General features: G+C 43.2%; 1 protein-coding gene across 2 annotated transcripts in view; it reads right to left on the bottom strand.

Annotated features, from left to right (window-relative positions):
• The window catches only part of LOC144767956 (cell adhesion molecule CEACAM21-like), a 327,806-nt gene that overhangs the window by 238,150 nt on the left and 61,836 nt on the right, over positions 1-27,820 (bottom strand). For both annotated transcript variants that reach the window (XM_078651307.1, XM_078651308.1), the window contains exon 4: positions 10,623-10,976. In XM_078651307.1, coding sequence (XP_078507433.1) covers positions 10,623-10,976 — 354 coding nt within the window. The remainder of the gene's footprint in view (positions 1-10,622; positions 10,977-27,820) is intronic.

The raw sequence follows: 27,820 nt of genomic DNA, 5'->3' as shown, positions 1-27,820 counted from the left end.
TTACATATTTACAAAAATATCAATTGCGCTATTGTTTAGGCGCTACGATTTTGTGGGTGTCTTATTAATAGATGCAGTCATTGCTAGGGCTGAGTGCCCTTTGCCCCACATTGAGTCCTATTCAATGAATTATATCACTATCATAAGCCCTCATTGTTGTTATCTAAGTACATTAACCAACATCAGTGGTTCATACTGCGATCAAAGCATGCCAAACATAATATCAATTCTTATTATTGCATTTTTCAGTTAATTTACAAATGAACATGCATTTCTTCATCTGCATTCAGGCCTTTTGGGTGTTTTGTTTTGAATTTAATTATAAGTTTGGACTCCAGTCTTCTCAACTTTAGTAGTCTGTCACCCCCGCGTTCTTGTTTGGGAATTGTCGCCAATCCCAAGTATTTTATATCCTGCCATGTTTTTCCTTCATGTTGTTTAATGTGTTTTGCCATGGCGTAAGTACTGTCATCATTTTGTATTGCCCGGATGTGTTCCAATATCCTTTTCTTTAAAGGACATTTTGTGCTGCCTATATATTCTTTTCCGCAGTGACATCTCAGCATGTATACTACAAATGATGATTCACAAGTTATTTTGGTTTTGATTATGAAGTCCTTTCCTGAGGGATCTTTCAGGATAGTTGTATTTTGTCCTATTTTACAAGCCTCGCAGGTCATGCATTTTTGTAAAACCATTGCTTCTCCTTTGGAGCCAATCTGCTGGTTTGTTTAATGAGAAATGTCTTCGCACCAAATGGTCCGAGAGGTTTGGCGCTCTCCGATATGAGATTAAAGAACCGGTTCCAATGTCTTTACTTATATCCGGATCTTTCATAAGAATGTGCCAATACTTCGAGAGGATTTTCTGAATCTTATAACTTTCCTTATTGTACGTTGCAATCATCCGTGGTTGCTCTTCTTTCTCTTTTTCTTGATTGCTTCGTTTGGACCCTTTATTTCTTTCTAATTCTATGGGTGTTGCGTCTTTCTTTCCATCATTCAGTGTTTCCAATCTTGTTTTTAGTCTGGCTTTTTCTTCCCCTTGTGCTATATCAATGTATTTGTAGCCTCTTTCCAGGAACAGCTCTTTCGTATCTTTAAATTTTTTCTCCATTTCTTCTGTTGTTGAACAATTCCTCTTCATACGAAGAAATTCTCCATATGGTATGCGTTTTACCAGTTTTTGGGGATGAAAGCTCAGGCCGTGGAGGATGCTGTTTGTTGCTGTTTTCTTTCTATGGGTGGTAGTTTCTATCTTGTTGTCCTTTATGAAAACTTTGATATCCAAAAATTCAATTTCCTTCGGATTGATGTTATATGTGAATTTTAGTCCTACATCATTACTGTTCAGGATGTTAAAAAAGGTCTCAAATTCTGTTGTGGTTCCTTTCCATAATAGAAACAAATCATCAATAAAGCGCACCCATAGCGCTACTTTTGCCATGTGTGGCTCGTTTTCTTCTCTCCAAGCTATGCTCCTCTCCCACCACCCCATCATGAGATTCGCATAGCTTGGAGAGAAGGAAACTCCCATTGCTATTCCACACTTTTGTTGATACATTTTTTGATTAAACAAAAAAACATTGTTGTACAAACACATTTGATCATGTCTATTAACATTTTAGAGTGTTCACGTTCTGTGATTGGTCTCTGTTTCAGGAAAAATTCTATTGCTCTTATTCCGATGTCATGGCTTATGGAGGTGTAAAGTGACACCACATCTATGGTTACCAAAAGATAAGATGGTTGCCAGTCTGTATTCATTAGTAACTTGAGGAAGTCCCCTGTATCTTTTATGTAGGAGATTAATGTAGGAACCAATGGAGCAATAAAGTAATCTACATAGTTCGCAATATTTTCATACAAACTTCCACAACTAGAGATTATCGGTCTACCAGGTGGTCTGTTAAGTGTCTTGTGTACCTTAGGTAAAAAGTACATCGTTGGTATAATCGGGTAATTCACCATTAGATATTTCTTTTCATTTTCCGTAATTAAAGCTTTCTGTTGCCATCCATTAAGTTTCGTTTCAAGGTCTGATATGAATTCTGGAATGGGGTTCTTTTTTAATAATTCATAATTCTTTTCGTCGTTTAACTGCCGTAATGCTTCCTCTATGTAGTGTTGTTTGTCCATTACAATAATGTTGCCACCCTTATCCGCGGGTTTGATTTCGATCATTGAGTTGTTTTTTAGTGTTTGTATTGCTGCTCGTTCTTTTTGTGATAGATTTTCTTTTCGTTTAGAATGATTGATATTTTCCATTTGCTCTATGTCACTTATTACTAAGTCATAAAATAAATCAATTTTGTTTCCTGGATGGAGCATAGGGTAAAATTTCGATTTTGCTTTGAAAGGAGTTTTGATGCTTTTGTCTGTTTTCACTTCCATTTCCTCAAGTATTTGAGTGTCATTTATTTGAGAGTTCTTCACTTCATTCGCAAGCTCATATGCGATTCTTAGATGAGGAACATCTTCAATGTTACATATTTCACTTTGTTCTTGATTGAGAGTCATTATCTCATCTCTTTCTTCAGATATTTTTGTTTGACTTTCTGAAGTGTCTTCCCGCATTTCAGTCCCTTTTTGATTTGGTGTGTGTTTTGCAAAAAACTTTTTTAGTTTAAGTTTTCTTATATATTTATATAAATCTATTTTTGTGTCAACTGCTTCATGGTGGGTTTCAGGGCAGAAGGATAAGCCCTTGTTGAGTAGATTGATTTCATCTTTTGATAAATTGTATCTGGATAAATTGATAACCAGATTAGCTTCTCACTAGTCTCGATCTCAGATTGTATCGACTCCCTTTGTCTTGTGCTTCGTCTGGTTTTGCGTTTTGTCTTCCTGAAAACTGTGAGCCTCTTCCTCTTGCTTTTTGTCGTCGTTGTCCGCGTCCACGTCCACCCATGTTGTAACGTGGTGTTTGCTGCTCGTGATAGAGCAGCTCCATCTCTTCTAAAAAAGAAAAAGTATGTATGCCCGTTGCTCTTTGTTCACCTTCGCTGATTTCTGATTCAGATCCACTGGTCTGTTGACTTGTTCCTTTTTTGGTTGTTTCATCCCATTGTTTTTTTACTGAATCAAATTTCCGTGCATAAGTTAAAATAGTTCCAAATTTATAATCGTCCTCATCTCTATGAAATTTTCGTTCTTTTCTTTTTTGGACTTCATCATCATGTTTGTCTAAGTTTTTATCCATCTCCATTCTCAATTTCTTGATTATAGCATTATCTTCCTTCAATGCTGCTATTTTTTTTTCAGTTTCTGTTATTTTCAATATTAACTCTTCTATTTCCTTTCTGGCATATTTTATAATTATTTGCATCATTCGTTTGGAGCAATCCATATTGTTATTCCCCCATTCCTCCAGCATTTCGGGTTTGGTGTCAGGGTGATTGGGAAGAGTGAATATGCGGAGACCTCTTGGTACCATGTTACATTCCACATATTTCTCCAGTGTTATTATTTCCCATCCTCGTGAGATTTTCTTTCTCATTAGCTTCTCCAGTTTAGTAAAAAGTTGTTTTATCGTAGTGATACTCTGTTGTGGCATCTTTTCACCATCTCCTTCAGCGCCTGCTGTTTTGGTATTTTTACCTCGTTGGAACATTGTGTCCGCTTTTGCTAACCTCTGCCTCGTTCTTTCTTCCATTTTGGTGTTTAATTATCCGGCATGTATATTTGAGCACAATGGAGCCTCCCGTGTGGTTATAGTACTTTGCTTTTAATTGTGGAGATAAAGTCTTTGAACACTGTTGCTTTAAGGTTTGATTTTTGGATATGGATCTTTTAAGTTTACCCGTTTGCTCGACCTGTTTGACTGCCAAGAAAGGTTCTGTGAAATTCGCTGTTTCAATCTCACTGATGCTCGGCTACAGTCGCCATTCATGCAAATTGAACCCCACACGGCTTTCCAAAATGTTTCAACGCTTTGCACACACAGTTACTCACCCGGGAGACTCCCGACCGTGTTCGCGTCCTCCGACTGAGCACGCCGACGCTCTACCAGGGTGTCCGTGAGTAGTTGTTGATCCTCCGGATTGCTGTTTCCTTTGGCAAAATCTTGAATGCGCTATGAAGATGTGGAAGCCGGGTTCTCCTCTGTAATGATTATTCCTCTCAATTGTCCCCGTCGCAGAGGGAACACTTTTGTTGGTGCCCACGTCCAAGACCGGGAGCGTGTTTTAATTCCAAAAACAAAAAGAATCACGCGGCACACTTCTTGGCAGATAGTTCACGATTTATTTTTACAGGTCTCTTGCAAAACTCCTACGCGTTTTGAACAAACGTTCTTTGGAAAGGGTGAGAGTATAAAATGTGGAAATGGAGAAAGGACTAATTGTAGAACACTGCCGTGACCAAGAACGTCTGCCTGTAACTCTGGGTGTCTGGGGATGCCTGCCTCTAGTGGGTCACAAGTAGGTGCCAGAGTGCAGAGTGGACGGATGCGGTGCATTCACCGCCGCATCCTTACCCCAGAGAGGTGCTGCCTGCAATGCATGCCTCCTTACCTCAGAGGTGCTGCCTGCAATGTATGCCTCCTTACCCAGGCGAGGTACTGCCTGCCATGCATGCCTCCTTACACAGGAGAGGTGCAGCCTGCAATGCATGCCTCCTTACACAGGAGAGGTGCTGCCTGCAATGCATGCCTCCTTACCCAGGAGAGGTGCTGCCTACAATGCATGTCTCCTTACTCAGGTGAGGTGCTGCCTGCAATGCATGCCTCCTTACCACAGAGAGGTGCTGCCTGGAATGCATGCCTCCTTACTCAGGAGAGGTGCAGCCTGCAATGCATGCCTCCTTACCCAGGAGAGGTGCAGCCTGCCATGCATGCCTCCTTACCAAGGAGAGGTGCTGCCTGCAATGCATGCCTCCTTACCCTAGAGAGGTGCTGCCTGCAATGCATGCCTCCTTACCCCAGAGAGGTGCTGCCTGCAATGCATGCCTCCTTACCCCAGAGAGGTGCTGCCTGTAATGCATGCCTCCTTACCTTAGAGGTGCTGCCTGCAATGTAAAGTAAAGTAAAGTAAAGTCCACATTTGTAAAGCGCACAATCACCCGTAAGGGTCTCTAGGCGCTGGGGGGCCGCCGGGAAGATTAAGCGAGCTATTGCCCAGAGTCACATGGTGCTGGGCTAACCTGCCGCCGGAGCCGGGGATCGAACCGTGGTCCCCAGATTCCAGCGTCAGTCGCCCTGGCCGCGGCGCCACACCTCTTCCACATGTATGCCTCCTTACCCAGGTGAGGTGCTGCCTGCCATGCATGCCTCCTTACACAGGAGAGGTGCAGCCTGCAATGCATGCCTCCTTACCCAGGAGAGGTGCAGCCTGCAATGCATGCCTCCTTACTCCAGAGAGGTGCTGCCTGCAATGCATGCCTCCTTACCCAGGAGAGGTGCTGCCTGCAATGCATGCCTCCTTATCCAGGTGAGGTGCTGCCTGCCATGCATGCCTCCTTACACAGGAGAGGTGCAGCCTGCAATGCATGCCTCCTTACCCAGGAGAGGTGCAGCCTGCAATGCATGCCTCCTTACCCAGGAGAGGTGCTGCCTGCAATCCATGCCTCCTTACCACAGAGAGGTGCTGCCTGGAATGCATGCCTCCTTACCCAGGAGAGGTGCAGCCTGCAATGCATGCCTCCTTACCCAGGAGAGGTGCAGCCTGCCATGCATGCCTCCTTACCAAGGAGAGGTGCTGCCTGCAATGCATGCCTCCTTACCCCAGAGAGGTGCTGCCTGCAATGCATGCCTCCTTACCCCAGAGAGGTGCTGCCTGCAATGCATGCCTCCTTACCCCAGAGAGGTGCTGCCTGGAATGCATGCCTCCTTACCCAGGAGAGGTGCTGCCTGCAATGCATGCCTCCTTACACAGGAGAGGTCAGCCTGCAATGCATGCCTCCTTACCCAGGAGAGGCCAGCCTGCAATGCATGCCTCCTTACCCAGGAGAGGTGCAGCCTGCCATGCATGCCTCCTTACCCCAGAGAGGTGCTGCCTGCAATGCATGCCTCCTTACCCCAGAGAGGTGCTGCCTGCAATGCATGCCTCCTTACCCCAGAGAGGTGCTGCCTGTAATGCATGCCTCCTTACCCAGGAGAGGTGCTGCCTGCAATGCATGCCTCCTTACCCCAGAGAGGTGCTGCCTGGAATGCATTCCTCCTTACCCAGGCGAGGTGCTGCCTGCAATGCATGCCTCCTTACCCAGGAGAGGTGCAGCCTGCCATGCATGCCTCCTTACCAAGGAGAGGTGCTGTCTGCAATGCATGCCTACTTACCAAGGAGAGGAGCTGCCTGCAATGAATGCCTCCTTACCCTATAGAGGTGCTGCCTGCAATGCATGCCTCCTTACCCCAGAGAGGTGCAGCCTGCAATGCATGCCTCCTTACCCAGGAGAGGTGCTGCCTGTAATGCATGCCTCCTTACCCAGGAGAGGTGCTGCCTGCAATGCATGCCTCCTTACCCAGGAGAGTTGCTGCCTGCAATGCATGCCTCCTTACCCAGGAGAGGTGCTGCCTGCAATGCATGCCTCCTTACCCAGGAGAGGTGCTGCCTGCAATGCATGCCTCCTTACCCAGGAGAGGTGCTGCCTGTAATGCATGCCTCCTTACCCAGGAGAGGTGCTGCCTGCAATACATGCCTCCTTACCCAGCAGAGGTGCTGCCTGCAATGCATGCCTCCTTACCCAGGCAAGGTATTTTAAAAACAAAAATAAAAACCATTGTTATTTGCAATGTTAATAGCTCAAAATCGCGTAAATGCGAGACCTATTGCATTGCAAATGCTACAATCAATCAATCCATTTCTAAAGCGCGCCACATACCCGTGAGGGTCTCAAGGCGCTGGGGGGGCGCTACTGATCGATGAGCCAGGTCTTGAGTAGTCTTCTGAAGGCCAGCAGATCCTGGGTCTGTCGTAGGCTGTGAGGGAGAGTGTTCCAGGTCTTGGCGGCGAGGTAGGAGAAGGATCTGCCGCCGGCGGTGGCTTTCCAGATACGAGGAACTGGGGCGAGGGCGAGGTTGACTGAGCGGAGGCTTCGGGTGGGGGTGTGGAAGCTGATTCGGTTGTTGAGGTATGTGGGTCCGGTGTTGTGAAGTGCTTTGTGTGCGTGGATGAGGAGTTTGAAGGTGATCCTCTTGTTGACAGGGAGCCAGTGCAGGCCTCTCAGGTGGGGTGTGATGTGGCTGCATCGGGGGACGTCGAGGATCAGTCGTGCCGAGGAGTTCTGAATTCGTTGTAGTCGTTTCAGGAGCTTGGTTGTTGTTCCTGAGTAGAGGGCGTTCCCGTAGTCGAGTCTGCTGGTGACGAGGGCCTGGGTGATGGTTTTTCTCGTGGCGGGGGGGATCCATTTGAAGATCCTGTGGAGCATTCTGAGGGTGTTGAAGCAGGACGCGGAGACGGCGCTGACTTGCCTGGTCATGGAGAGGTTGGAGTCAAGGATGACCCCCAGGTTGAATGCGTGGTCTGTGGGTTGCGGGGCTGTGCCTAGCAATGTGGGCCACCAAGAATCGTCCCAGGCTGATGGCGTGGGTCCGAGAATGAAGACCTCCGTCTTGTCTGAGTTCAGCTTCAGTCTGCTGTCCTTCATCCAGTTGGCTACGGCCTTCATTCCTCTGTGGAGGTTGGCTTTGGCGGTGTGGGGGTCTTCGGTGAGGGATATGATCAGCTGGGTGTCGTCGGCGTAGGAGATGATGTTGAGGTTATGTTGTCGTGCGACGTGGGCGAGTGGTGCCATCTAGATATTGAACAGCGTCGGGCTGAGGGAGGATCCCTGTGGGACACCGCAGATGATCTCAGTGTTTTTTTTGTGCGGAAGGGTGGGAGGCGGACGCTCTGGGTTCTGCCGGAGAGGAAGGATGTGGTCCAGTCCAGGGCCTTCTCTTGAATTCCGGCGTCATGGAGACGTGCTGATAGGGTGCGGTGGCAGACTGTGTCATAGGCTGCTGATAGGGCCAGGAGGATGAGGGTGGCTGTCTCTCCTTTGTCCATCAGGATCCTGATGTCATCAGTGGCGGTGATGAGGGGGTTCTCGGTGCTGTGGTTGCTGCGAAAACCGGATTGGGAAGGGTCCAGGATGTTGTTGTCCTCGAGGTAGAGGGTTAGCTGTTTGTTGACAATCTTCTCTGTCACTTTTGCCGGGAACGGGAGCAGGGAGATGGGCCGGAAGTTCTTGAGGTCTTTGAGGTCCGCCTTGGGCTTCTTCGGCGTGCTTCCAGCTTTCCGGTATGGTTGCTGTCTTGAAAGAACTGTTGATTGTTTTCCGGAGGTGGGGCGCAATGGTTGTGCTGGCTTTGTTGAAGATGTGGTAAGGGCAGGGGTCAGACGGGGATCCGGAGTGGATGGAGTTCATGGTTTAGATGGTGTCTTCATCGTTGACGTGGGACCAGGGGGCCAGGCGGCTGGTGCGGGTGGTGGTCACAGGGGTGGTTGACTCGGTGGTGGGTGCGGGGGTGTCGGAGGTGAAGCTGTTATGGATGTCGGTGATCTTGCGGTGAAAGAAGGTGGCCAGGGAGTCGCACAGGTCTTCTGATGGTGGGATGTCGTGGGTGTTAGAGCTGGGGTTGGATAGTTCTTTCACGATGCTGAAGAGCTCTTTGGTGTTGTGTGCGTTGTTGTCTAGGCGGTCTTTGAAGGTGGTCCTCTTGGCGGTCTTGATAAGTTGGTGGTGTCTGTCGGTGGCGCTCTTGTGGGCTGTGTGGCTATCTAGTGTCCGGTCATGGAGCCATTTCTGCTCCAGCTTCCGGCAGGTGCGCTTGGAGATCCGGAGGTCTTCAGTGAACCAGGCGGCTTTTTTGCTGGAGTGGTTGGATGTGGAGGTCTTGAGGGGGGCGAGGGTGTTGGCACAGTCGTTGAGCCAACGTTTGAGGTTGGTCGCGGTGGTGTTTGGGATGGTGGGGTCAGCGGGTGGTCTCAGGGCGAGGGTGGTAGTGAGTTGGTCCTTGGTGACCTTGCCCCAGCAGCGGCGTGGTAGCTGTTGGGTGCGGTGGTGTGTATTAGGTTTCCTGAAGGTGAAGTGGACGCATCTGTGGTCGGTCCAGTGGGGTTCGGTGGTGTGGTTGAAGGAGACGTGGGGGCTTGCGGAGAAGATGGGGTCCAGTGTGTGTCCGGCGGCGTGGGTGGGTGCAGTCACGAGCTGTTTGAGTCCGAGGTTGGCGAGGTCGTCGATCAGGGCAGTGAAGTTGGCGTCGTTGTTGTTCTCGAGGTGGAAGTACAAGTCCCCTAGGAGGATGTAGTCCATGGAGACGAGGGCGTGCATGCCATGAACTGAGTCAAGGCAATGTTCAGCACAGTGACACGGCTCACAGTGACATCTTCACACATCTTCCACTTCCTCACTCCCACACGACAGGAGGGGGTCGCATCTACTTTCAAAAGTTCTCCTACCCCTACATCCTGAACAATGTCACAACCCTCAAACTTATGGGATGTCTCAGCTGCCATCTACTGCACTGGATCCACTGGATTGAGAACTTCCACCAGATCCACAGGGCTCCAGGACCCAATAAAGCCTTCACTGAAGAAATCCAGGATCATCACCAACTTGTCCATCCAGCTCACCATCGCATTTCTCAAGGGTTTAACCTATCTGATGAATTTGCCCAAAAATGAATGAAACTCTCAATGAAGTCCTAAAAAGCTAGACATCACACAACAAACCTCATGGAATACACTTACTTATTGCAGTGTATATGAACCAGTCCTTACAGCATCACCATCATGGCCAATATCAAGACAGGGAGATGATGGACGGAGCACCTAAACTTTTCAGACTCTCACACCCACTCACTGATCTGGTTTGCACACCTCATCATTCTTTAGCTCACTCTGCCACCTCAGTTCAGAAACAGTTATATGCAAATCAGCCTTGACCCTGCGCCTCATGGGAACAGTCCAGCTCGAACTGCCAAGCCAGGCCTTCCCTGAACTGGAAACAATCATCTTGGGACCGTTTTGGGGTAAAACCCCTCATCAGGGAGGCCAGCTTGAATGCAGTGGCAAAGGGAGCAATATCAAATGTCACAACCTGTTGTCAGATTCTTTAGTTTGGGGTTGTAACACGCAGGAATTTTCAGATTCAGGCACCAGAGTAAACATTTGAGAGTCTGGAATCTCTCATATTATGCCTGTGGAAAAAAAACCTGCGGACACAGGTGTAGCATGGGTTGTTTTAGGGGCGTAGCTACAGGGGCCTGTTTGAGGTATAGTACACCCCTAATAAATGGATTCTCTTGTAAGTAGTTGGGTACAGGTGCTTTCAGTGGGTTATGGGGAAGTGGTTGTCATATTCCACCTAGGATTTTTACAAGCATATTCAGACAAAAACATACACACACAATAGACACACATACACTCTCTCTGTTTTTAAGTTCTTAAAACATTTGGTTATTTCACAACATATTGGGTCGGATTTACCAACATCACAATCACAAATTTATTTGCGAGTAGGGCACAGATAATTACCCTAATTTTGGTGAGTCTGCATCTATGTTGTGATGGATCCTAAAAGGCCCCCCTTGAGACGGCTGATGCTGCATTTTAGTTGGATCGAAACAACGTGTTAATTAAGTCACAGCGAACTGTCACTGGGGAAGTAGAAACATTTCGCTGACGGGGCTCTGCCACTTACCGTGGACCGTCAGCTGCCGGGGGGGCCCTACATCTTGTGTTCCATTTGTCAGTGTTGCAGACACTGTGTAGTAGCCACTGTCACTTGTCCGCAGGTCTCTGAGCCGTAAGGATCCATTCGCCAGCACCAACTCCCGGCCCGTGGACTGGGGACCAGGGGTCTGTGCTCCACTTGATGGGACGTAAGTGATAATCAACAGCGTATTATTCGTTGCTGTTCCTCTGTACCAGTTAAAGGAGAACACTCCTGTAGTGACTGAAGCAGGCAGGGTGGCTGTCTGTCCCTCCACAGCAGTGACCACCTCTGCCCAGAGCCCCTGCCCGGCTGTCAGCTGGGTCCAGATGCAGAGCCAGCCTGGAAGAGAAGAGAGAAGAAGAGGGGCCTTTGAGTGATACTACTCCAGCCATACATAGATCCCTGCCAAGGGTTTCTAATAGAACATAAAACTAAAATTACATGTTAACATAACAACAAAAACTTAACATCAGTTTAAGGTTGTTCCTGCGACCAGTCACCCCCAAAGAAACGGACAAGATCAGAGCATCCCAGGCATGGAGACAGAGGGAGAGGCACCGTTTGAAAGGGAGGTACTCATGCAAAGGCTTTTACTCAAGGATCATGGGTTTTCATCAATCCTGGAGATTGTGGGAGGGGCATTGTTGGAAAATGGTAGCACATGTGGCTATTACCCTTGCTAAAACTCTGTTGGGGGGTTTTAAATTCCCAGTGGTCACCAAGAAGCCTTTCTAAAACATAGGCTAGGTATCCTACCAGCCATACCACATCTACAACCAAGGCTGAGATGGAATGCTCGACAAAATGCAGGCTGTGCGGCGCAGGGAATGAAGACTTTGAACATCTGCTATGCACCTGCCCGAGGCTGAAAGAGGAAAGAGCAGTCCTGCTAAAAACTGCCTTCAATGAACAAAGAATTCGCACACGCAGACAAGCTGTTCTCACCTGCTTTGATCCAGGTCTTCCCCCACTAAATGGAAAGCTGGTGAAGTTCCTGACACTAGTGGAGTTCAAACTAAAAAGCCAAGAACTCGGCCCAGATTAGACCTAAGGAGCTATGGCCAAGACAGGATGCAATGAACAATGCTCAGCTCCCATACCCCACTGTCTTTAGCACTACTACTTTTATAACTAAAGGTCTCTTGTTTTTAAAAATTTTCCCTTTTCTTTTTTTCTTTTCTTTTAACTTTTATCTGAGGATATGTGTACTCAAATGTATTTTTCTTTTTGTAACGGTTTTAATTAACATAAAACAATAAAACTTTACTTACTTACTTACAGTGGTCACCAAGGATCAATGTGGTCAAATAAATCAGAATAAAGAGGGTGAGCCGAGCTTTCATTCTGCCTCTCTCTGGCCTCTACCCACTATTGCCATTTTAGTCCCCATGCAGTGCTGATAGGGGATGTACCTTTGATTCATACCCTAGAGAACTGAGAACCCACACATTAAAAGGGATCATTATGTTATGTTGTGGAACTGGGCTTTGTATAGAATCTAAGCACTGTGGTCCAGTATCTCATCCTTGCTATCCCCTTGTTAGCGTGGATTGCTTAATTTTAGAAAATTTCAATGCTTACATTTTATAACTTCATGTTTTCTCTACTTTAGGACAACTTTGGCCCTGTTCTCCATCTTCTCGTGCAATGCTGTCGAACATGTCACCTGAACTAGAGTTTAATCCTTTGAGTCATGATAAAGACTCATAAATTTCGCTAGTTGAAAAAATGATTCCCAGTACTTGACCAAGCAGCGTGTACTTACCCAAGGACAGAAGGGCATTTTATCAAGAAACAGTGTTAACATTATCGCCACTTTTTCGGCAGGAAACTGCCACTAAAGCGGCGATAATGGGCTTGATAACATGCCCTTGAGAATTCCAATAGAAGCCCATGTTCTGGTGTTAACCTGGGCTTCTATGAGAGTTCACAAGTGTATATTAGCAAGCCCATTATCGCCGCTTTAGTGGCAGTTTCCTGCTGCTAAAGCGGCGATAATGTTAACACTGTTTCTTGATAATATGCCCCAGAGTAACTGTCCCAGGCTGAATAACATACTATGTAACATTTCATGTACTGAGCACAGATGTAGTGTACACTAGAATTCCATGTATAAGAACAGTGAGAAAATCTTCAAATGTATTTAATTGCAAACTGTTGCTCTGTGCTTGATTTCTATTGGCTAGAGCATGTGAACCGCATACTAATGTAGTAAATGCATTAAGCCTTTGTAAAATCCCTATAAAAGGGTGATATTACTCTTTGCTGGAAGAATACACTTTCCCCATCCTTTGAAGGCATATCTATCCTGGATTTTGACTTAAACTCAAATGATTTTTCGCTGTGTTTTGTATTAAATCTAATGCTTATGGAACTCTGATGGCCCAGCTTATGCATTTATGTACTTTTATAAATTGACTAAATCTTTAAACGGAGTTCCTTATTCTACCTGTAACTAAATGACATAAACTACTAATATTGAAATAATTAACACAATAACAATAATGGAACCTTTTTATGATTTTTCGAGACATGCTTTGCAGAACTACCATTTTCTCAGTCTTTACTTTTGTATACACGTCGTGGTGCATAATTGAAAAGGGCTGTGTCTGAATTTGATAGTGCTACTCTCCCCTTTATACACCTAGAATCAAGGTGTCATGCTCCTTTTTTATATTTTTTAGACTTAAACAGTTCAAATTGAATTAACCCCTCCACCATTTTGAATAAGTGAAATTCAAGAACTCTTATTATTAGAACAAATCATGATAAGTCCAATAATACAACATTAAAAACTGATTTAGCAATGAAAGAATAAAGTCAATTAATATGTAAATGTTGTGGCTTTAGAGGCCAAAGGTCAAATGGCATCACATCCCTTATAACATAACCAAGGAAATTCAAGTCATTTTTATTACGATTCAAATGATGACACGCTAGTGAAAAACGATCCAAAGGTAGTGGAAAAATTATCCTCAAACACTAAGATGTGTACTTATATGTCAGAGGTCAAATAGGATAATGCTTGTAACAATTTAATGAAGGAGATTGTATGTAAGTACTTATCAAGACGATTCCAATGACGGATAAATTACCTTGAAAAGTTAGAAAAGTAGAATTAGAGGTTAAAAATCAAACTGCATGGATTCCAACCACTAAGTTAACAAAGGAAAATGTAAAACATGTAAATGATGATTAAATGATTAAAGATACAATATTTGTAATAAAGGATCTAACAGTGATGGAATAATCCAATTTAAAAAGTGTATTTCGAGGTCAAAAGTCAATTGTCATGTTCTCCCACAAAGTGAACAAGGAAAAAGAAAGTGCTCTTCATATCAAGTCCATCAATACTACACTCGCAGAAATCAATCAAAGAAAAAAAAAAAACTTTACAAAATATTTGTATTTAGAGTTCAAATGTCACATTTGGGACCTCTCATTCAATTTGGATAGTTGACTTGTGAGTACACCAGACCAAATGGAGAGTTGATTGGGGAATAAGCCCTGGTATAGCAGTAAACCACAATCGAACTCCAGGTAAGTCACAAGCATACTCTACATTAACCTGTGCTCACCCGCTCATAACCTTCGCACTGAGCAGTCAGTCTTAACTTCAGGGGGACACAACCAATCAAAAGAGACAGGGGGCGCCTGGAAATATGGATATAGGGCAGACTAGCAGGGGAAATAATAGCTACTTCCAAAGACAGAAACAGTCTTCCCCTTAGGAATTATATTGAGGCTCTACTTGAGTCCTATATTTACTCTAGGCAGGAATGAGCTCACTGGAACCAGAATCAGAACAAACGTAATCATGAATCAAACCATTATAGAAAAAATATTCATATTTTATTTCTTTTTTTTCAGTATAAATATATCATTATATCAACACGACTGGCATGACAAAAATAAGATGCACAGAGATATTTCAGAGAACATCCCACACAACCCTACACATAAACAATCATACTTCTCCACAGACACATACATTCATAAAGCATACCGAGACTCAATAAAATCTGTCCTACTCATCTATTCCAAACAAATCATACTTAAGTAGCCAGATGTTATACATATATTCTGTCCTGAATATTCTCCAAACACAGAATGGGAGACTCGATGACACAATAACAGGAAAGAATCAAAACGCTGATGCACGTTTCGGTGCGGAGCCAGGTCTAAGGCCACACCTTCATCAGGGCACACAAAGTAGGGGAGGGGGACGACAAAACAGCATATAATTGGTATAAATAAGTTAGAGTTCCGAAATCTCCAAACGGAATTTCTTTAGCGACATTCCACGTGACTTTGGTCGTTTATAAGAAATGTGGCCGCAGGCCCCCAATGTGTCTAGGTGGGTCTTCAAAAGACCTCAAAGAAAAACGGTTCACCAATAATTCTTCAAAATGAAATGCACATCCGCTCTGTAGTAGAGGTTGAGGCCATCCCCTCTAACTCGGGAGATATTGGGATCAGGTACCCCCAGATCTGCTAGAATTTAAGAGACGGAAGCTTGTTCGAAGATACAACAAAAAGGAATGATTTGATTATTCAAGCAGCTCCTTGCAGCTGTTATAAAGTCGCAGGAAACACCAATTTGTTTGGCGTGCGGAGATGGGAAAAGATCAGCAAACCCGGAAGTCAGCTGCAAGGAGCTGCTCGAATATTCAAATCATTGCTTTTTGTTGTATCTTCGAAAAAGCGTCTGTCTCTTAAATCCTAGCAGATCTGGTGGTACCTGATCCCAATATCTCCCGAGTTAGAGGGGATGGCCTCAACCTCTACTACAGAACGGATGTGCATTTCTTTTTGAAGAATTATTGGTACTTGCCCAAGCAGCGTGTACTTACCCAAGGACAGAAGGGCATTTTATCAAGAAACAGTGTTAACATTATCGCCACTTTATCGGCAGGAAACTGCCACTAAAGCAGCGATAATGGGCTTGATAACATGCCCTTGAGAATTCCAATAGAAGCCCATGTTCTGGTGTTAACCTGGGCTTCTATGAGAGTTCACAAGTGTATATTAGCAAGCCCATTATCGCCGCTTTAGTGGCAGTTTCCTGCCGCTAAAGCGGCGATAATGTTAACACTGTTTCTTGATAATATGCCCCAGAGTAACTGTCCCAGGCTGAATAACATTCTATGTAACATTTCATGTACTGAGCACAGTTGTAGTGTTCACTAGAATTCCATGTATAAGAACAGTGAGAAAATCTTCAAATGTATTTCATTGCAAACTGTTGCTCTTTGCTTGATTTCTATTGGCTGGAGCATGTGAACCGCATACTAATGTAGTAAATGCATTAAGCCTTTGTAAAATCCCTATAAAAGGGTGATATTACTCTTTGCTGGAAGGATACACTTTCCCCATCCTTTGAAGGCATATCTATCCTGGATTTTGACTTAAACTCAAATGACTTTTCGCTGTGTTTTGTATTAAATCTAATGCTTATGGAACTCTGATGGCCCAGCTTATGCATTTATGTACTTTTATAAATTGACTAAATCTTTAAACGGAGTTCCTTATTCTACCTGTAACTAAATGACATAAACTACTAATATTGAAATAATTAACACAATAACAATAATGGAACCTTTTTATGATTTTTCGAGACATGCTTTGCAGAACTACCATTTTCTCAGTCTTTACTTTTGTATACAAGTCGTGGTGCATAATTGAAAAGGGCTGTGTCTGAATTTGATAGTGCTACTCTCCCCTTTATACACCTAGAATCAAGGTGTCATGCTCCTTTTTTATATTTTTTAGACTTAAACAGTTCAAATTGAATTAACCCCTCCACCATTTTGAATAAGTGAAATTCAAGAACTCTTATTATTAGAACAAATCATGATAAGTCCAATAATACAACATTAAAAACTGATTTAGCAATGAAAGAATAAAGTCAATTAATATGTAAATGTTGTGGCTTTAGAGGCCAAAGGTCAAATGGCATCACATCCCTTATAACATAACCAAGGAAATTCAAGTCATTTTTATTACGATTCAAATGATGACACGCTAGTGAAAAACGATCCAAAGGTAGTGGAAAAATTATCCTCAAACACTAAGATGTGTACTTATATGTCAGAGGTCAAATAGGATAATGCTTGTAACAATTTAACGAAGGAGATTGTATGTAAGTACTTATCAAGACGATTCCAATGACGGATAAATTACCTTGAAAAGTTAGAAAAGTAGAATTAAGGTTAAAAATCAAACTGCATGGATTCCAACCACTAAGTTAACAAAGGAAAATGTAAAACATGTAAATGATGATTAAATGATTAAAGATACAATATTTGTAATAAAGGATCTAACAGTGATGGAATAATCCAATTTAAAAAGTGTATTTCGAGGTCAAAAGTCAATTGTCATGTTCTCCCACAAAGTGAACAAGGAAAAAGAAAGTGCTCTTCATATCAAGTCCATCAATACTACACTCGCAGAAATCAATCAAAGAAAAAAAAAAAAACTTTACAAAATATTTGTATTTAGAGTTCAAATGTCACATTTGGGACCTCTCATTCAATTTGGATAGTTGACTTGTGAGTACACCAGACCAAATGGAGAGTTGATTGGGGAATAAGCCCTGGTATAGCAGTAAACCACAATCGAACTCCAGGTAAGTCACAAGCATACTCTACATTAACCTGTGCTAACCCGCTCATAACCTTCGCACTGAGCAGTCAGTCTTAACTTCAGGGGGACACAACCAATCAAAAGAGACAGGGGGCGCCTGGAAATATGGATATAGGGCAGACTAGCAGGGGAAATAATAGCTACTTCCAAAGACAGAAACAGTCTTCCCCTTAGGAATTATATTGAGGCTCTACTTGAGTCCTATATTTACTCTAGGCAGGAATGAGCTCACTGGAACCAGAATCAGAACAAACGTAATCATGAATCAAACCATTATAGAAAAAATATTCATATTTTATTTCTTTTTTTTCAGTATAAATATATCATTATATCAACACGACTGGCATGACAAAAATAAGATGCACAGAGATATTTCAGAGAACATCCCACACAACCCTACACATATACAATCATACTTCTCCACAGACACATACATTCATAAAGCATCCCGAGACTCAATAAAATCTGTCCTACTCATCTATTCCAAACAAATCATACTTAAGTAGCCAGATGTTATACATATATTCTGTCCTGAATATTCTCCAAACACAGAATGGGAGACTCGATGACACAATAACAGGAAAGAATCAAAACGCTGATGCACGTTTAGGTGCGGAGCCAGGTCTAAGGCCACACCTTCATCAGGGCACACAAAGTAGGGGAGGGGGACGACAAAACAGCATATAATTGGTATAAATAAGTTAGAGTTCCGAAATCTCCAAACGGAATTTCCTTAGCGACATTCCACGTGACTTTGGTCGTTTATAAGAAATGTGGCCGCAGGCCCCAAATGTGTCTAGGTGGGTCTTCAAAAGACCTCAAAGAAAAACGGTTCACCAATAATTCTTCAAAATGAAATGCACATCCGCTCTGTAGTAGAGGTTGAGGCCATCCCCTCTAACTCGGGAGATATTGGGATCAGGTACCCCCAGATCTGCTAGAATTTAAGAGACGGAAGCTTGTTCGAAGATACAACAAAAAGGAATGATTTGATTATTCAAGCAGCTCCTTGCAGCTGTTATAAAGTCGCAGGAAACACCAATTTGTTTGGCGTGCGGAGATGGGAAAAGATCAGCAAACCCGGAAGTCAGCTGCAAGGAGCTGCTCGAATATTCAAATCATTGCTTTTTGTTGTATCTTCGAAAAAGCGTCTGTCTCTTAAATCCTAGCAGATCTGGTGGTACCTGATCCCAATATCTCCCGAGTTAGAGGGGATGGCCTCAACCTCTACTACAGAACGGATGTGCATTTCTTTTTGAAGAATTATTGGTACTTGCCCAAGCAGCGTGTACTTACCCAAGGACAGAAGGGCATTTTATCAAGAAACAGTGTTAACATTATCGCCACTTTATCGGCAGGAAACTGCCACTAAAGCAGCGATAATGGGCTTGATAACATGCCCTTGAGAATTCCAATAGAAGCCCATGTTCTGGTGTTAACCTGGGCTTCTATGAGAGTTCACAAGTGTATATTAGCAAGCCCATTATCGCCGCTTTAGTGGCAGTTTCCTGCCGCTAAAGCGGCGATAATGTTAACACTGTTTCTTGATAATATGCCCCAGAGTAACTGTCCCAGGCTGAATAACATTCTATGTAACATTTCATGTACTGAGCACAGATGTAGTGTTCACTAGAATTCCATGTATAAGAACAGTGAGAAAATCTTCAAATGTATTTCATTGCAAACTGTTGCTCTTTGCTTGATTTCTATTGGCTGGAGCATGTGAACCGCATACTAATGTAGTAAATGCATTAAGCCTTTGTAAAATCCCTATAAAAGGGTGATATTACTCTTTGCTGGAAGGATACACTTTCCCCATCCTTTGAAGGCATATCTATCCTGGATTTTGACTTAAACTCAAATGACTTTTCGCTGTGTTTTGTATTAAATCTAATGCTTATGGAACTCTGATGGCCCAGCTTATGCATTTATGTACTTTTATAAATTGACTAAATCTTTAAACGGAGTTCCTTATTCTACCTGTAACTAAATGACATAAACTACTAATATTGAAATAATTAACACAATAACAATAATGGAACCTTTTTATGATTTTTCGAGACATGCTTTGCAGAACTACCATTTTCTCAGTCTTTACTTTTGTATACACGTCGTGGTGCATAATTGAAAAGGGCTGTGTCTGAATTTGATAGTGCTACTCTCCCCTTTATACACCTAGAGTCAAGGTGTCATGCTCCTTTTTTGATATTTTTTAGACTTAAACAGTTCAAATTGAATTAACCCCTCCACCATTTTGAATAAGTGAAATTCAAGAACTCTTATTATTAGAACAAATCATGATAAGTCCAATAATACATCATTAAAAACTGATTTAGCAATGAAAGAATAAAGTCAATTAATATGTAAATGTTGTGGCTTTAGAGACCAAAGGTCAAATGGCATCACATCCCTTATAACATAACCAAGGAAATTCAAGTCATTTTTATTACGATTCAAATGATGACATGCTAGTGAAAAACGATCCAAAGGTAGTGGAAAAATTATCCTCAAACACTAAGATGTGTACTTATATGTCAGAGGTCAAATAGGATAATGCTTGTAACAATTTAACGAAGGAGATTGTATGTAAGTACTTATCAAGACGATTCCAATGACGGATAAATTACCTTGAAAAGTTAGAAAAGTAGAATTAAGGTTAAAAATCAAACTGCATGGATTCCAACCACTAAGTTAACAAAGGAAAATTTAAAACATGTAAATGATGATTAAATGATTAAAGATACAATATTTGTAATAAAGGATCTAACAGTGATGGAATAATCCAATTTAAAAAGTGTATTTCGAGGTCAAAAGTCAATTGTCATGTTCTCCCACAAAGTGAACAAGGAAAAAGAAAGTGCTCTTCATATCAAGTCCATCAATACTACACTCGCAGAAATCAATCAAAGAAAAAAAAAAACAACTTTACAAAATATTTGTATTTAGAGTTCAAATGTCACATTTGGGACCTCTCATTCAATTTGGACAGTTGACTTGTGAGTACACCAGACCAAATGGAGAGTTGATTGGGGAATAAGCCCTGGTATAGCAGTAAACCACAATCGAACTCCAGGTAAGTCACAAGCATACTCTAAATTAACCCGTGCTCACCCGCTCATAACCTTTGCACTGAGCAGTCAGTCTTAACTTCAGGGGGATACAACCAATCAAAAGAGACGGGGGCCTGAAAATATGGATATAGGGCAGACTAGCAGGGGAAATATTAGCTACTTCCAAAGACAGGAACAGTCTTCCCCTTGGGAATTATATTGAGGCTCTACTTGAGTCCTATATTTACTCTAGGCAGGAATGAGCTCACTGGAACCAGAATCAGAACAAACGTAATCATGAATCAAACCATTATAGAAAAAATATTCATATTTTATTTCTTTTTTTTCAGTAAAAATATATCATTATATCAACATGACTGGCATGACAAAAATAAGATGCACAGAGATATTTCAGAGAACATGCCACACAACCCTACACATATACAATGATACTTCTCCACAGACACATACATTCATAAAGCATCCCGAGTCTCAATAAAATCTGTCATACTCATCCATTCCAAACAAATCATACTTAAGTTGCCAGATATTATACATATATTCTGTCCTGAATATTCTCCAAACACAGTATGGGAGACTCGATGACACAATAACAGGAAAGAATCAAAACGCTGACGCGCGTTTCGGTGCGGAGCCAGGTCTAAGGCCACACCTTCATCAGGGCACATAAAGTAGGGGAGGGGGACGACAAAACAGCATATAATTGGTATAAATAAGTTAGACTTCCGAAATCTCCAAACGGAATTTCCTTAGCGACATTCCACGTGACTTTGGTCGTTTATAAGAAATGTGGCCGCAGGCCCCAAATGTGTCTAGGTGGGTCTTCAAAAGACCTCAAAGAAAAACGGTTCACCAATAATTCTTCAAAATGAAATGCACATCCGCTCTGTAGTAGAGGTTGAGGCCATCCACTCTAACTCGGGAGATATTGGGATCAGGTACCGCCAGATCTGCAAGAATTTAAGAGACGGAAGCTTGTTCGAAGATACAACAAAAAACAATGATTTGATTATTCAAGCAGCTCCTTGCAGCTGTTATAAAGTCGCAGGAAACACCAATTCGTTCGGCGTGCGGAAATGGGAAAAGATCAGCAAACCCGGAAGTCAGCTGCAAGGAGCTGCTCGAATATTCAAATCATTGCTTTTTGTTGTATCTTCGAACAAGCGTCCGTCTCTTAAATCCTAGCAGATCTGGTGGTACCTGATCCCAATATCTCCTTAGTTAGAGGGGATGGCCTCAACCTCTACTACAGAACGGATGTGCATTTCTTTTTGAAGAATTATTGGTGAACCGTTTTTCTTTGAGGTCTTTTGAAGACCCACCTAGACACATTTGGGGCCTGCGGCCACATTTCTTATAAACGACCAAAGTCACGTGGAATGTCGCTAAGAAACTTCCGTTTGGTGATTTCGGAAGTCTAACTTATTTTTACCAATTTTATGCTGTTTTGTCGTCCCCCTCCCCTACTTTGTGTGCCCTGATGAAGGTGTGGCCTTAGACCTGGCTCCGCACCAAAACGCGCGTCGGCGTTTTGATTCTGTCCTGTTATTGTGTCATCGAGTGTCCCGTTCTGTGTTTGAAGAATATTCAGGACAGAATATATGTATAGCATCTGGCTACTGAAGTATGATTTGTTTGGAATGGATGAGTATGACAGATTTTATTGAGTCTCGGGATGCTTTATGAATGTATGTGTCTGTGGAGAAGTATGATTGTATATGTGTAGGGTTGTGTGGGATGTTCTCTGAAATATCTCTGTGCATCTTATTTTTGTCATGCCAGTCGTGTTGATATAATGATATATTTATACTGAAAAAAAAGAAATAAAATATGAATATTTTTTCTATAATGGTTTGATTCATGATTACGTTTGTTCTGATTCTGGTTCCAGTGAGCAGCTGATTCCTTCCTAGAGTAAATATAGGACTCAAGTAGAGCCTCAATATAATTCCTAAGGGGCAGACTGTTTCTGTCTTTGGAAGTAGCTTACCTTTAGGGGAAATGTGTAATGTAATAAATAATCCAAGACCAGATTGACAAATAAGTAGAACTTGAGATATGAATTTTAAAAGAATAAACTGAAAAATAGGGCTTAGAAGCAATAAGCACTTACCTGGGTTGTCTGGTCAATCCGGACAGGGACAAAGTAAAAAGTTCAGGCTGACTGCGATGGAGTGTGGGCTGGACACAGGGACCCCCTGAGGCTGTTGGAATGAAAGTACCTTAATCCGGGTTGCACTGATCAAGATCTGTGGTGCAGTCAAAGCGGTGCATCAGTATCAATCCTGCAGCAGAGGGAAAGCTTTGATTTTCTCCACACAGTGATGGCAATGCATCGGTCCTACTTCCAATGCTCCAGGTGCAGGAGCAGTGTGGTTGTAAGTCTTTTATTTCCCTGAGACTTCAGATCAGGAGGTCAGCCAGCTAGCCCTGGGAGTCACTGAGTTCAAGTGATACAGGCCCGTCTTTCTCATCGAGGCAAGAGAGAGCAGCAGGGAAAAACACAGCAAGGCACAAGTTCTTCCAGATCAGCAGGCCAGCAGAGTGGCAGTCCTTAAGCAGCACAGCAGTTATTTTTCCTGGAGGACTGGTCAAAGGTCCAGAAATGTGCTGAAGTGAAATGGTCTGAGGTCCAGTTATTATATCCAGTGGTGCCTTTGAAGCGGGAAAGACTTCACACAAGGTTTTTTGAAGTGCACAGAGGTACTCCCTTCCTGCTCCATTCAGGTGTTAAAGTGAGTCTGGTCCCAGCGTCTCACTCTCATCCTCCTAGGATGGCCCATCAAGTCACACCTAAGCTCCCATTGTGTGTGACTGTCTAGAGGGAATACACAAAGCCATACTGTCTCCCAACCCAGACATGCACTCAGAGACAGACTGCAGACACACAGGCCACAGTGCAGGAAAACTCCACTTTCTAAAAAGGGCCTTTTCAAAATTGTAGCAATAAATCTGACTTTGCCAGTAAAGAGGATGTATCATTACAATGCCTTAGGTACTAAACACGATAGACCTATCTCCTCTCAATTAGGAATTACAGCTCATTAAATGTGATAAGGAATTCCCAATGTTATCATATAAGAGGTGTAGTAAAAAATAAATGTGGGTGTGTTTTCACTACCAGGACATGTAAAACGTAAATGTACATGTCCTACCTTTTAATTACATAGCACTATGACTAATGTGCTACCTTGTGCATACCTTAGGGGTGACTTATAAGTAATAAAAGGGGGTCTATGGCTTGGCATTGGGTTTTAAATGCCAAGTTGACATTACAGTGTAACACTGAATGCAGGTTGCAATGGCAGGCCTGGGACAAGTTTTAGAGTGCTACGTAGGTGGGTGGCACAAAAAGTGCTGCAGGCCCCTTTGGTAGAATTTAATTAACAGGCCATGAGTATACGATATGCCACTTTACAAGGGAATTACAAGTAAACTAAATAATCCAAACAGGCGTAAACCAATTATACTATGTTTTGTGGAGAAAGAACAAGCACTTTAGCACCTGTTAGCAGTGGTAAAGTACACAGGGTCCTAAATCCAACAAATACAAATTCATCAAAAAGTAGGTGGAGGAAGGCAAATAGTTTGGTGGATGACCCTGCAGAACCTCTTCTCAACAAGAGGAGGGTAAAAAGTATTTCTTTTTGGGCAGACTCTCACCCTCATATTTCTTTGTGGCATGCTTCATTATCAAGACTTCACCCAGCAAGGAACCCAACTTGAATTTCCGCAACTCCAGAACATTCAGGAGTTACGGGTATCCAAGTAGGTTGCCTGCTGAACAAGATCGTTGATGACTGTGTGACTGATGGACAAGTCTGACGGCATTTCCCATTGGGCCATATAAAGCCATTAAATAGATTTACAAGTGTAGGAAATACCGAAACACAACTGAAATACAGGGTATTGCAATTGGGAGTGAGTGATTATGATGATGTTCACATGATTATCCCAATACAATGTTAGGGACCGGGTAGCTTCTGATGAAACCCGACTGACCTGATTAAGCATAAGAAATAAGCTGAAACATGGCACAATGGAAGCATCACCTCAATCACAATGTCTGCTTTTATATTTTAAGTATATCCCGTTGGTGCCCACTAAAAAGGTAGCTTGAGCGAAGTGACACTCAGAGGCATTTTAACCTTTTCTACTTTCCCAGGTCACACACAGGCAATTTTGAGGAATAGCCTAGTCCTCCTCCAGGAGTGGGGTTGTGCCCACCCAGTACACAATCAGGTTTATTGGTTGAGAACTTGCAGATTAAGCATGCCAACTAGAAATATGTGGATGACAGTCAGCTAAAAAGATTTTATTTTACATCCTCTTGTTTTGTAAGAGGCTACCGGGAACTGAGGTGTCCCTCTTGTAAAAAGTCCTGACACCCTTCTGAGTACAGACAATGACCTTTCCAATTTGCAAAAAAAGTTATGCTGATACACAAATGCATCCTTTGTGGATTTCTAGGTGCTACCATTTAAGGTCAAAGGTCAAAGACTGAGACCTTTGAGGGATTATGCATGAAATCATCCATCACCTATCCACAAAATATGCATCTCTACTGCAGATAAAGGTCAGAAAATACATTTTGAGACATTAAACATAACTTCAATAAGAAGATTGGGAAGATCATATGAAAGGCAACAACAAACACATTAGCTTGCCGTTTTGTAGTAAATAAAGTGGTATCAAAAGCAGTAAAATTGTATATTTTCTTTTATCTAGTAACAGTACTCTGTAAAAAATCAAATGCACTATTGTGAAATAATTCTACTACAGATATCACTTTAGATTTGGTACAACAATTGAAACCAATGATAAATGTATGTGTCTTCAATGTATGTCATAGTATAACAAATAGCCATAAAAAACACAACAAACAAAAAGAGAATCAAAATATGTGTTTTACTTGGATGGCAATCATAATAATAAAGAATCTGTGCCTCTGATCTCAGTGAACACAATTTTTTTCATTACCCTTCCAACGCGGTCATTCACACACATTATTTTCACAGTCAGCTGTCGGGCATATTGAATGGTGTCATGTTACTTTGGGGTGTTTTATAAATATATGTTTGATATATAAATTGATAGTAGAAGTAGCACATGAACCAGAAGTATATAATTTGTCAACATTATAATCATAATTACACAAAATACATCACACAAAAGTAAAGCACTCCAAAAGGTCCTTAAATGATTTGTCAATAAATGATTTTCAATGGGCACTAATAGGGTTAAAAGTCTTTATTTCAACAGTCCCATTCTATTGCTTATTTTAAGACAACAAGGGAACACAAGAAAGTCGAGCAGGGACCTTGGGAGTAAATTATTTTAAACAACAGTGGCCCTCGGAGAAGGGAGAATATTCGAACAATGAATATAGACTCGGTCGTTACTATATTGAATCGACATGTCCAGCCGGACGGAGGTCTGATATTTACTTATAGGAAATAGAGAACAAATGTTCACAAAACAATACAAGAAGTGGGACACAAGCCCGTGCCCCACTTAACACATGGAAAACAATACAAAGCAGGGCAGAACGACAAACAGGGGGCTTTAGGCAAAGCTTTACGGTTTGTTGTACTTGGGAAATAAGCAATGTCAAAAGGCAACACATCTCATTATACACCTTTACAATTAAGTACACACAAGGGGGCCGATTATGATGGAGGATTTTCCGCATCCTCTGGGCCGGCGGAAGCCACCGCCGGCCCGGAGGATGCGGAAAATCCTCTGCGGACTCACCAAAGACCCACCGCCACCTTAGGATGGCTGGTGGGTCCTGGTTTCCATCCGCATCTTTTCCGCCGCGGTTGGCTTACAACCGCGGCGGGAAAGCACTAATATGGTGGCGGTGTCTCTTAGACACCGTCAGCCAAATTAGGATGCCCGAAAAGAAATGCTTTTCCACGGCGGGTTTTCTGCCGTGGAAAAGCATACGGAGCTTCACTGCGGGGGCCCGTTGTGGGCCCCCTGGGTGAAGGGGGGGTGGGAGGTGCACATGGGGGGTACCTATGGTACCCCCCTGCATTTGTATGCAGTAATCGGCATGCACCGCGCGGTGCCTGCCGCTTGCTGCATACAAATGCAATGTATGCATTTTTAACATTGCGGCGGGTGCAGCTCGAAGCTGCACCCGCCGCAATGTTAAAGATTGAGGATGTGACCGCCACCCTGGCGGTCACATCCTAATCTGCATGGAGGGACCGCCGCAGCCCCTGCGGACGGTCCCTCCTACTCTATGGTGGCGGACGGACTCAGGTCCGTCCGCCATCATAATCGGCCCCAAGGTTTGAGTGTATAAGGTGTTTCAAAGTGTCGACGGCGTTTCGATCCAGCATGGAAATGCGCAGATCATCATCAGGACATAGATAATATGCCTAATAATTAGAAGCTTCATATGCCCGGGGAAGGAAATGGTGAGGAAAATATAAGAATGCAGAAATTAGGAAGCGTAGCATAAAAAGTCAGGGAGTAAGGGTGATAACGCGGCATGCACCTCCAGATGAGGACATAGGTGGCTCTATGTGATAAATTGGCAGGTGAGGGTGCAGGTGAGTGAGGTCCGATGTGGCATACTTATGTTGAGATAACAGGTGTTCTAGAGTGTACACCATAGGAGGAGGGTGCAGCAGTGAAGATGGTTAAATGGTACAACTGCGTTTGGTCTGTTAAGACGGTGAATAATACTTTGTGCCGTGTTTAGGGAAGAAGGAGGGAAGATGCATTGAACAGGATATTCGTGAGGAGGGTCGTAGTTGGTGCATTAATATAGGAGTGGTGGGATGATGATAACTAAGTCCGTAGGGACGGCGTATTGTGGGTTTGAAAGGGAGTGGCATGCAGGTTGCAAAAAACCAAGGCACATATCAAACGAACAGTCCAGGCAGTTAATTGCAATACATTATTATGAGATGCTGCTGAGTTGGGGGGTAGAAACGGACAAACGAATGTGCACCATGCGAGCCGCTTGACCTTTTACGCCAGAACCATGGCGGTGGCAGCATTAGTGGTGAGGTTACCTACAAGCAACTACTCACAGCGGTCATTGTACACGCAATTTAAGAGTTCTGTGATGTACGGAAAATATACTTGTAATTCCAAGCCAACAGTGGTGAGAAGAAACATGCGAACAAACTCACACAGCGGTCATTGTTGACGTAATTAACCAGGTATATAACGTGAGGCGATGACGGTGAGCTGCGTGTGGGTGCAGGCTTACCAGCCGGGGCGACTTGGAGGGCAGATAATAATGAAGGCGGAGGCAGGGCTTATTCTTGGCGGCTCGAGGGGAAGTAAGTCCGGTCATTTTCTGTGCCGAAGGGTGGAATCTCGGCGCAGTTGTAGGTGCACAAGGCTAGCTCTATGGATGATGGAAGGGGGTTAGCCTTAGCGTTAAATAGTGCGTGATGTGACCGTTGCGGGAGGGGTTCAGCAGAGTCACCAGATGGTTGCGAG

Source organism: Lissotriton helveticus, chromosome 7 (genome assembly GCF_964261635.1).
Source record: "Lissotriton helveticus chromosome 7, aLisHel1.1, whole genome shotgun sequence".
Taxonomy (NCBI): Eukaryota; Metazoa; Chordata; class Amphibia; order Caudata; family Salamandridae; genus Lissotriton; species Lissotriton helveticus.
This window is presented reverse-complemented; position numbering and strand designations above follow the sequence as displayed.